General features: G+C 37.6%; 1 protein-coding gene across 1 annotated transcript in view; it reads right to left on the bottom strand.

The window, feature by feature from the left end:
* LOC126141671 (polypeptide N-acetylgalactosaminyltransferase 35A-like) overlaps positions 1-12,267 on the bottom strand; it is a 48,760-nt gene that overhangs the window by 17,336 nt on the left and 19,157 nt on the right. The window contains exon 3 of the mRNA XM_049915279.1: positions 9,157-9,294. Within this exon, the coding sequence (XP_049771236.1) occupies positions 9,157-9,294 (138 nt within the window). The remainder of the gene's footprint in view (positions 1-9,156; positions 9,295-12,267) is intronic.

The following is a 12,267-nucleotide window of genomic DNA, read 5'->3' as shown; positions in this document are numbered from 1 at the left end:
TGAAACAAGATGTAGCTCTGACTGCACCATGTGACTGTCACAGCGAACTTACTGAAGTATGCTGGTGCAGTTTTAGGTCATTAACACTGATTTCTGGTCTTCATAAAGCGATATTATAAACAGATTAATAAATTATGCAAACTGTAATACATTAACATAATTTATTACTTTGTAAATTTTGGAAGTAAGTAAAATAGAACAGAATGTTACACCCTTAAAGAGCGACAAAACCTTTTGCTCTTCCTCACTATAAATATGAATGTATCCAAGTCAGGCATAAAAAATATACAGAGCTGAAAAAGTATCTTTTACCTTATATTATGAGAGCAAGGAAGTAAAACAATACTAAATATAATGCAATGCGGAGCAAGACAATTTCAGAAAAATGGTGCAGTGTGAGCACTGTATTCATTTTTGGTTGCACTATACAGGTTTGTGTGCACACTCTTTACGAATATCAATGAATTTTGTGACTGTATCTTACAAAAATATACAATCACAACAATCAAGAGCTGTTTGTTTCAGTCTGTAGTTATCTGGAAGAGGTATCAAAATCAAGGGCTGTGTTCTTTACGGAGCAATATTCTCAGTTATCGTGTGCTGCTATGTTTATGTGAGCTGTAAAAGAGTTCAAACTCTTCCCCACAGTGGGTCTCTGTGTGCAGTGTGACATTCCAAGAATGTTGCAGAGGATGATAATTTCCTGGCAATTATGGACATTCTTATCAAGCTCTTCTCTAGTGCCAACTAGCCTCAACTGTTATCACGCTTCTTTTCTGTGTTTATTAGTTAATAAATGTTATTCGTTGCTGTTACACTGGAGTTCATATTTCATAAAATTGGCTGAGTACCTTGAACTCGCAGTTATAGTTTTTGGATGTTTAACATCTAGATGTGCCCAATTCTCTTTTCATTTGCTGTTAGTTAAGTAAAGAACTAGCTCAATTCGTCTAAAATTTTATTTCATAACTTTTAGTTTTATGTCATGATGTATATTTTAGAGATTTTTCTTCCCTATCAAAATTAAAAGCTAGGAATAAGTACAGAGTACAGAGATCAGACATATATGGAGCAATGAGGTAAATCAGATATTTGTTGTTGACAACTGGCACTAAAGAAAGGTTACAAATTCCATGACTGGCTGTAAGGGAAATCCCCTAATAAGTGTGTGTGTGTGTGTGTGTGTGTGTGTGTGTGTGTGTGTGTGCGTGTGCGTGTGCGTGTGCGTCGCGCGCAGGTGTAACATATTATTTCTTGTCGTGCCTATTCACTACTGTGGGTGCCAGAGCTTGTTCCCAGTCTCCACGAGCTTTTGTACAGCCTAGAAATGATAAGTGCATCTTTCCGTAATCTTTCTCACTGGATTGTAGTCAGGGGTCTACTATACTGGCTTCAGGGCTAGTGACTTTCCCATTATGGAAGATGTTTTTCCTGCAACTTTCGTAAATAAAATTCTGAAAGTCCTGGCAGGAAGCAGTATTTTGAAAAGAAATGCTGTTAGCCAGAGCAAAAAATGGGCAACAAGAGTATTTGCATTCCGCTCCTAAGGTTGATTAATTGAAAGGCCTAAATGTTGCAACAATGTAATGGAGCTCAGGAAATCTAAAATGTTGTTCACCAGCCCTCACAATGGTCAGAGGTGAACTGTGGGGCCTGTGGAGTGGATCTAATGACTGAAGATTGTAGAGGGTAGAGTGTGTCAAGTTGGAAGCAAATGATCGGCAATAATCAATCAAATTGTTCTGTCAAACTGGAAAGCTTTGAAAAAGTTTGCAAGTGCATTCCCACGCATAGCCTTGAAATTCTGCTTAATCTACCATTTTTTAGGCGAGTGTTGTGGTTTTAGTGAATCTTCACCTACTCTGTGTGGGTTAAATCAAAGAGAATGATTTGCTAACAAACAACCAACACAGATTCAGAAAATATCATTCTTGTGAAACTCAACTAACTCTTTATTCTCATTAAGTAATGAGTGCTATTGACAGGGAATGTCAAATTGATTCCATATTTTTAGATTTCCAGAAGACTTCTTACACAATTCCTCATAAGCGATTTCTGTTCGAACTGTGTGCTTACGGAGTATCGTCTCAGTTGTGCGACTGGGTTCACAGTTTCCTGTCAGAAAGGTCTGGGAAAGTCATCAAGTAAAATGGATGTAATATCTGGTGTTCCCTAAGAATGTGCTACAGGCCCTCTGCTGTTCCTGATCTACATAAACGATTCAGGAGACAATCTGAGCAGTCCTCTTAGATTGTTTCCAGACGAAGCTGTCATTTACCGTCTTATAAAGTCATCAGATGATAAAGAGAAATTGCAAAACAATTTAGACTAGATGTCTGTATGGTGTGAAAATTAGATATTGACTCTAAATAATGAAAAGCGTGAAGTCATCCACATGAATTACTAAAAGGAGTCCACTAAATTTCACTTACAGCATAAAACACACAAATCTAAAGGCTGTAAATTCAACTAAATACTTAGGGATTACAAGTATGAATAACTTAAATTGGAATGTTGAGGGGAAAGCAAACCAAAGACTGTGATTTGTTGACAGAATGCTCTTCCTATTAAGGAGACTGCTTACACTATGCTCGTCCACTCTCTTCTAGAGATTGCTGTGCAGTTTGGGACCTGCATCACGTACAATTGATGGAGGACACTGGGAAATTTCAAAGACAAGCAGCTCATTTTGTATTATCATGCAACTGCGGAGGGAGTGCCATGGATATGATATGTGAAATGGCATGGCAATCACTGAAGCAAAGGCGATTTTTGTTGCAGCAAGATCGTCTTGTGAAATTTCAATCACCAACTTTGTCCTCATAGTGTGAAAATATTTTGTTGGCACCCACCTACATATGGAGGAATCATCATCAATAAAATAAGAGAAATCAGAGCTTGCACAGAACGATTTAAATGTTCATTTTTCCCGTGTGCTGTTCAATAGTGGAACAGCAGAGAGAAATAGCTGAAGGTGGTTTGGTGAACCTTCTGCCATACTCCTAATTTGGCAATGCACATTAATCATATAGATGTAGATGTACAAGAGGCACAACATGGAGCTATCAACTTTCAGAAGCTGGTGTGTAATGAATGAGGTGACTTGACAAGGTCTAATGCAAGACAATAAATACCATTTCTTTCTGGGGAAACTTAAAATGTAATATTTCTGTGTCTCTCTTCCCTTTTTTACTTTCAACTGTTACCCTGTTTTATTTATGTTTGAGATTATTGGTAGTAGTTACTAGTATCAGCTGAGAATGATGTAGTGACTGGAGTATTTGTTTTCCAATTTTGTGGTTGGATCCAAGAAGTTTCTGAAAGCAGCTGGATAGCTATGTGGCATTTATCAAAGGTACAGGAATAATGATAATTTAACACTGTCTTGAAAGTGAAACTAAAGCTGACTGATTTAATTGTGTAGCAGTGAAGGAGATTGTTAAAAGGAAAGAAAAATATTCCTTGACGTCTATATTTATGTGCTGCTCCATGAGTCTGCTGTCAATATCTTTATTCTTGGTTTGTGTGTAACTTCTGTGTTTTCTTTCAGTAAATGTGGTTTTTTTCGTATCCAGGGTGTAATTACAAAGCTAATAAAATGTTTTCTTGCCTTTAAATAATATTTTTCATCAGGTAATGGGCCCAGTAACGTGTAAAGGCAAACAACATAGTTTAATTAAAACAATATTTGAAATGAGCCTATGTCTGTTAAGAAACATGACTGCTAGCGGCGATTATAAGGTCAGCATTGATAAGCTTGAAGGACCTGACGACTGGGCCAAATGGAAACGGCATATTTCTATGGTGCTGCATGGATTAGAAGATATTATTAACGGTACACGTGAACGTGTAGAGTTGCAGCAAGATGCGACAAGTGCACAAAAAGAAGCGTATATGGAATGGCACAAGAACAACACAAAGGCAGCAAGTCTTATAGCAAGTGCGCTAAGTAAACCTGTTGCAGAACTCACCTTAACGTGCAAGAATGCTAAAGAAATCTGGGACAAATTACGCGCCCGATTTGAACGTAGCAGTACTCAGCGTTTGAATATGTTGATTGAAACAGTTTTCCGTGTTAAACGTGATGAAACGGAAGATATTAGTGCACATGTGGCCAAACTGCAAAAGTTATTTGTGGACCTGAATGATGAATTAGCAAAACGTGAAGAAAATACGCTGTCTGAAAGAATCTTAAATGGTCGAATTTTGTCTACACTGGGAAAAGACTACAATTTCAAGGATCTCCGGGATACGATATCGACAGAAAAGCAAAGCCTGAATTTATTGATTGAAAAACACTGTACTATTGAACTGCGTGAACAAAATTTAATGGAAGTGCAGCTTTTGTCGTTTCTAAAACAAGAAAACGGCAAACAAGTAATCAGCAAGTAAAGATGACGAAGTCACAATTAAAACAGAAGATTCCGTGTAATATATGCAAACAATTAGGTCACTGGGCAGCAGAGTGTCCACACAACACTCGTCACAGCAATAAAAGAAAAGAGAAGAAGCGAGAAAGTGAACACACTGCATTTACTTCATACGCTATGGGTGTGTGTACCAGTAATCACAGTGGCCCAAATAAATGGTATTGCGACAGTGGCGCTACAAATCATATCACTCCCAACAAACAGTATTTTGTTTCGTATAGTGAATTTGATGCTCCTCAAGTAATTTCATTGGGAAAACACGATGTCAAAATGTGTGCGTACGGTCAAGGAACAGTTTACATCCAAATTCGATGAAGCAATAAATGGTACAATGCAAGAATGGACAATGTTTTGTACGTCCATGATGCAAGTGTTAATCTGTTCTCTGTGAGAGCCATTGCCTGCAGAGGCTACAGTACTAATTTTAGTTATAATAATGTCTGTGTTCGAAAACAAGTCAGTGGTAGTATTGTTATGACAGGTTATGTGAAAAATGGACTTTATGTGTTGAACATGTGTGTTGTTAGAAATGCAAAAATGAATCGTGTGAACTTGATGACTTCGTCCGAAACATTGCAAGTGTACCATGAAAGGTTTGGACATCAAAATAAACAACATGTGAAGAATATTTTAAAAGGAATGGACATTCATGTGGAAGATGTCAAGAGTGAATTTTGTGACAGCTGTGCGGTTGGAAAGATGCATAGGCTGCCATTCAAAACACGAACAATACGCTCTACCAGTACTGGTGAATTAATCCATGCGGATGTCAATGGACCAATGAGCACGAAAACTTTTGGAGGTAAGCATTATTATATATGTTTCAAAGACGATTTTAGTAAATTTCATCAAATTTTCTTTTTAAGACACAAAAGTGAAGTGTGTACTGTGCTTAAAGAGTTTTTAAATGAAGCATGAACTAATGGACATGTTGTCAAACAATTTAGTTGTGATGGTGGCAAAGAATTTAACAATAATAATGTCAGTGAACTGCTTGCAGACAGGGGAATAGAGCTACTGATTCCTCCTCCTTACACTCCTGAACAAAATGGTGTGGCTGAACGGGAAAATAGGACCATTGTTGAAGCTGCCCGGTCAATGCTAAATCCGAGTAAATTACCTAAAGGGTTGTGGGCAGAGGCATGTAACACAGCACTCTACCTAATAAATCGTACTGGAAAATCTTCAGTTGAAAATAAAACCCCTTATGAACTATGGTTTAATCGACCAGTAGGACGACTTGATCATCTCAGAATTTTTGGCACAGGCTGCTATGTTCACATTAACAAACAATTCCGTTCCAAGTTTGATGATAAGGCAGTTTTTGGACGACTTGTTGGATATGTTAATGACAAAGATGGGTTTAGAGTTTGGATTCCATCTAAAAGAAAAGTAGTGTTGAGTCACGATGTGAAATTTAAGCCAGAAATTGTTTGTGATTTACATAATGATCATGTTGAATATAGAGATCATGTTGAATTTGAAGTCCCTCAGGAAGAATTTAATGATCCGAATTCATCTAAAGATGACCAATGTAAATCTTCTAGGCTGTACACTTCTGGAGGAAGCCAAACTCAAGGAAAAATTTGGCACTCTCGATTCTAGAGAAAGTCAAGAGTCGAGTGAATCTGATGAAAATAAAGAATTAACAGAATTTCTAAAAGCAGAAGCTGCTGAATCTTCTAATGAAGAGAAACAGAAGAATAAAGGACAACGAAGAAAACCAACCTGGATGGAAAGTGGTGAATTTTGTATGGCAACGAAAGTTGATGCACTTGAACACAAAGATACAAACTGTTTTTCAGAAATATTGCAGTCAAACGAGAAGGAAGAATGGATGCAAGCTATCAGTGAAGAACCTCAATCTCTAAAGAAAAATAATACCTGGGTGCTGGTTGACCGTCCGAAGAATGCCAAAGTATTGCAAAACCGAAGAAGAATTAAAGATTTATGCTGATGCAGATTTCGCAGGTGATAAACTGGACAAGGCGCTCAACAACTGGAATTCTTGTAAAGTACTCAGGTGGTGCAGTGTCATGGACAAGTCAGTTGCAGAAAGTAAAGCAATAATTTCATGATTTTTTCCTTTTGGAGGAAGTGTTAAAAGAAAAGAAAAAAATTCCTTGACGTCTATATTTATGTGCTGCTCCATGACTCTGCTGTCAATATCTTTATTCTTGGCTTGTGTGTAACTTCTGTGTTTTCTGTCAGTAAATGTGTTTTTTTTTCGTATCCAGGGTGTAATTACAAAGCTAATAAAATGTTTTCTTGCCTTTAAATAATATTTTTCATCAGAGATTAATCTGGGTCTGCAGATAAAAGTTTCTCAGTTTATCCCTGGTGCAACATGTCTTGCAATCTGCCCCTTGTGCCACATGTCACTAAAAGTGAGTGGATTCTGGCTGTGGTCCTGAGTGGGACTTCATGTGACACCATGGAAGCTCTGAAAATGAAGCGAGAGGAACATTTCAAGTCGCTTGCAGAATAAACCATCAAGGCCAGGATTTTTGGCTAAGTATCTGGACATTATTAGAGACACTTTGAGTAAAGTTCACAGTATCCAATTAACATGCAACGATTGTACACTATTTGGCATGAGTGGAATAGCCTGCTATGCTTATTAAGACAAAATGTTGGTGCCTTGAGAACTGATAGCGGTTCAAGCAATTGTATCAAATGAAGTAATGTATTTTTAAGCACGTGTAGTTCAGCACCTTGGCACAAGGCCAGAAGTGTGATGGAGTGGTTCGAGGGAAACAGTGGCAAGTTACAATGGATATGCTGGCCCCTAACTCGCCAGATCTGAACCTGATCGAACACATCTGGGATGTGATTGAACATGGTGTCAAACCTCATCCCCCCTCCCTGGAATTTAAGGGAATTAGGTGACTTGCATGTGCAGATGTGGTGCCAACATACTCCAGTGACCTACCATGGCCTCAATGATTCCATGTCACACAACATCGTTGCTGTTATCCACGCCAAAGGTGGACATACCGACTATTAGGTAAGTGGTCATAATGTTCTGGCTGATCAGTGTACAACATGAACAGGAAGAGTCCCCGACACACTTCCCTGGGGCATAGGTGAAGTTACTTCTACGTCTGATGATGACTCTCCATCCAAGATAACATGCTACATCCTCCCTATCAGAAAATCCTCAACCCAATCACAAAATTTCACTTGATATCCCATTTGTTGTGCTTCTTACAATAAGTGTAGCTATGGTAACAAGTCCAATGCTTTTTGGAAATAAAGAAATATTGCATCAACTTGACTGCCTTGACCCAAAGCATGTGAGAAAAGTGCAAGTTTGGTTCCACATTACTGATGTTTTTGGAATCAATACTGGTTGATATGGAGGTCATTCTGCTTGAGACACGTCACTGTGTTTAAGCTCAGAATGTTCTATGATTCTACAATAAATTGATGTCAAGGATATTGGATGGTGGTTTTGTGAATCGCTTCTGCTACTCTTGTTGTAGATGAGTGTCAGCTGTGCTTTTTTCAGAGAACTGGGCACGGTTTTTTGTTTGAGGGATCTACGATAGATTTAGTTGGAAGAGGGACTGACTCAGCCACAAATTCAGTATGGAATCTGATAGGGCATCCATCGGACCCAGAGCCTTGTTCAATTTTAACGATTTCAGCTGCTTCTCAACACCTCTGACACTAACATTTATTTTGCTCATTTTTTCAGTGGTGCAAGGATTAAATTGGGGCAATTCTCCTGGGTTTTCCTTTGTAAAGGAACATTTGAAAACAGAGTAAAGCATTTCAGGTTTTGCTTTGCTACCTTCAACTTCAGTTCCTGTCTCATTTGCTAGGGACTGGACACTAACTTGTGTGCCACTAACAGTCTTTAGATATAGCCAGAATTCCTTTGGATTTTGTGAAAGATCATTGGACAATATTCTGCTATGGTAGTCAACAAAGGCTTTATGCTTTGCTCATTAAGCATGTCTCTAACATGGGGCATAATAATGTTCTCATAATAAATCAACATTCAAATGTGATTTTGGAATGAGAAACCTACTGTGTAGAAGCCTCTCCTTACTTACAGAATACAGATGGCATTACTCCTACTTACACAGTGTAATTGCACTGAAAAGCCAATCATCTGGAAATGTAGTACACTTAATGTCAGTTTGAAGTTTGTTGCATGCTGCTTTCATGCTGTTACAACTTTAATGGCCACAAGTGTATATTAAAATGAATCGTGGAACTGATAACTGTTCAAACATCCTGAGTTGTGTTCAAGAGCAGTCAATGTTGACATGAACTGATCATGATAATGTTTCAGAAAAGAGTTTTCAAACTTCTCCAGTTGTCAAACTTTACAAAAACAATTAGGAAATTAGAAATACTCTCTCTTTATTTCTCTCTCTTCTTTATTTAACATATGCTGGATTTAACAATAACAACATTTATGTGGTTGAGTGCCGTCTGTATCATCATATTGACATTTAAGGAGTTTAGAAAGACCGATATACATTAAATTTACAATGATTATTCAAACTCACAATAAATATTTTTGAATGTTAAAAAGGTGAACAACAGAAATGATTTCCTTGTATTTTAATTCGGATAAGTGAATTAGGTTTTTAAAAAAATTATGACTTACTTCCTTTTATCCATGGAGCTCCTGTAATAAGTCATTTCAGTCTGTGATCCTTATAAAGACTAACATACAGTGAATTCAGTAAGAGCATAGTACAGTACTCACATTGCCAAGCACATGGCGCCATTCTTGATCCCCGCCCATCTCATGGCACTTCCCTAACCTGGGAGGTACGGATTCTTTTGCAGTGAGACACAGTAGCTGCGCAAGGACCAGCTCTTGACGGTCTGTTTCATACCAAATCTGCAAAAACAGTTTGGTTAAGCTTTTAGGCAAAGCTGGGCAATACGTGCCTCAAGCACTGCCATGTTATTAGGTTGTTACAGAAGTTCACAGTGTTTTTCCACAAGTTTAATAAATACAACAGATACATATAACAGAGACACTAGTCATCAGTAATATATTCTCCTTCACTATTTACAACAGACTGCCAATGCTGGGGTAATTTCTCGATTCTGTGACTGTCGAAATTGCATGGTTTTGAAGCAAAGAACTCATTAAGCCACGTCTGGGGTGCATTTTCATCCAGAAAGGAAGTTTCTTATGGTTGTTTAATACAGAGCAGAAAAGATGAAAAGCTGAGGGTGTATGATTAGGCAAATAAGGTGGGTGTGGAATGACTTCCCAATTCATACAGTCTTCCTGGTTGCTGCTCTTTGACTGCATCTGCAAGACGTCTCATTTGTTGGCAATAAATGCCAGCAGTGATGGTTACACCTCAGGGAAGCAATTTGTAATACACCACACTGTTGCTGCTCCACCAGATGCATAACATTATCTTTTGTGGATGTGTGTAGGTCTTTGTGTGGGGAGTTGCTATTTTGTTGGGCTCAGACATTCCTTTCTTTTCCTTAGGTTAGCATGAAGACACCATTTCCTGCACCAGTAACGATACAGATTACGAACAGTCAGTGCTGTTCATGAGTCAATTGACAATAAGCAAGCAGAGATGCACATATGGCCACCTTCTGACTTTTGTGAGTTTGGTTTAGAGCACACAGTACCCATGCACCTGATTTTTGAACCTTTCCCATAGCATGCAAATGTCACATGATGGTGGAATGATCACAGTTTATCACTTAATGCCAATTCTTGAGTACACCATGTGTATCATTGTGGATTAATGTGTTTAAATGATCTTCATCAAAGCCCAAATGTCTTCCTGAATGTGGAGTCACTAATGTCATAATGATCCTCGTTAAAAACAGGAAACTATTTTCTTGCTGTGCTCTATCCAAGGCCATTATCCCCATATATGGCGTAAATGTTTCTGGCTGCCTCTACTGCTGCCTCTCTACTGAACTCAAACAGAAGAATACGTGGGAAATATTCCAATTTCTCCACTTGGCATTCCATTTTTAGCATCCACAGCTCCACTCACTATCTCCAAATGACAATATGTCAACTCTGAGAGCAACAGTGAACTACAAATAAAAAATTAAAATTAATAAACAGACCTACAGCAACAGAAATACCAACGTGCAAAACAAAAATGCTACCTACTTATGCCCCCACTTAATATTTTTTCTCTATGATTATGTCTGCAATTGTGTGAAAAGTAAATAGTCATGCATCTTTCAGAAATTTCTTAAATAAACTTGGAATTCTTAATTCACTTCACAGTATATTTAGTTTTCAAGACTATTTGTGATTCATATTACATATTACTTCCAATAAACAGAAATACCACAAATTCAGTACCAGGCAAAAAATTACAGAGTTTGAAAACTGCTACAGAACAAAAGAGTTGCTGCAATGCATTAATACATTTGCATTAATTTATCTATATAGAACACTGAAAAGAGGATTGTCCCATCAAGAAATGCGACAGTGCTACCAGTAAAAATTTACCATGGTCAAACTGTTCAACGTGCAAACAGTAAATAATTGCGCTATATTGCCGCACAAAATGAAATAGGGATAATGCAAAGGGTTCTCATTTGTCCTGATTTCTCTGGGACAGTCCCAATTTTTCACAAAATGACTCAGTGTCCCCAAACCCTCTTTGTGGTTAGCAAAATATTCCAGATTTTCATCTTATGAAACACGATTTCCCTCACCCCCCCCACCCCTCCCGAACTAATCATGTGTTATTGTTATGCTTTGTTCACGTAACATTATGGAATGTTAGTGTTATGCTTTGTTCACACAAATAAAAGTAAAGTTTATTGGTTGTGAAGTTCAATATAATACATTGATTCTTTCAGAAACTTGACAGTGCTGCAATCTTGCAAACAATTTTATAGGATTTCTAGTACTTGCAGCAGTGACTCTGATAAACTTTATATTAATAATTCCTTCAGTAATAATTGTGAAACACATGTGCAAACAAGGGAGTCAGACACTCTTAAGAATCCCAGTTTATTAAATGACATGGTGAAAATGCTGAGAGTTCACTTGGTGATGCAAAATTTAGCATTGAACATGGAACATGCAATGACATAGTAACTCATATTAAGTTCAACCAATATAAAGCTGTGCTTCAAGTAAACTCTACAAGATCAAAAACTAATAACTACTAAACAGTGAAGGTAGTTTCAGACATGGATAAGCAACTTTTGACACAAGAAGCCGCATTTGCATACCACACAGTCACACAACCTGTGTTTCAAGTCTATGGATTGCAAGCAACTTTTGACACAAGAAGCCGCATTTGCATACCACACAGTCACACAACCTGTGTTTCAAGTCTATGGATTGCAGGACTATCATAATTAAATGATGGTCCAACAAGAAGTTCTCATGCTCCCAGAAGAAAACCAAATCAATTATCATGAATGTGACTGCGCTATTTCCTGTAGAACAAATAATGAAGGAACTGAAATAAGCACAATTTATTTCAGTGATGATAGGTTCTTAAAGCCATACAGACTTTGAGCCACTTCCTTTAGTGGCTGAGTGGCTACATTTTATGAAATGGATAAAGGCTTTATAGAGAGAGTGTTGGAGTTTGAGAACTTTGGTGTTGAAAGTGCAGAATGTTTGATTTTGTGTGTTTTAGAGATGTTGGGAAAGTCTGATTTTAAGAAAAAGGTTGTAGCAATTTCAACTAACAACATAAATACTATTCATAGAGAGAAATAATTAAAGATAAAAACAATCTTTATTTTAAGTTACAAGAAAAGAGTGAAGATGAATTAATAAGTGTAGGATGTCCTACTCATACTGTGCACAGTGCTGTTCAAACTGATGCTGACAGCTTCTTCAGCACATAAT

The sequence above is a fragment of the Schistocerca cancellata genome, unplaced genomic scaffold (genome assembly GCF_023864275.1).
Source record: "Schistocerca cancellata isolate TAMUIC-IGC-003103 unplaced genomic scaffold, iqSchCanc2.1 HiC_scaffold_737, whole genome shotgun sequence".
Taxonomy (NCBI): domain Eukaryota; kingdom Metazoa; phylum Arthropoda; class Insecta; order Orthoptera; family Acrididae; genus Schistocerca; species Schistocerca cancellata.
Note: the sequence above shows the minus strand (reverse complement) of the source record. Positions and strands in the feature narration are given on the sequence as shown.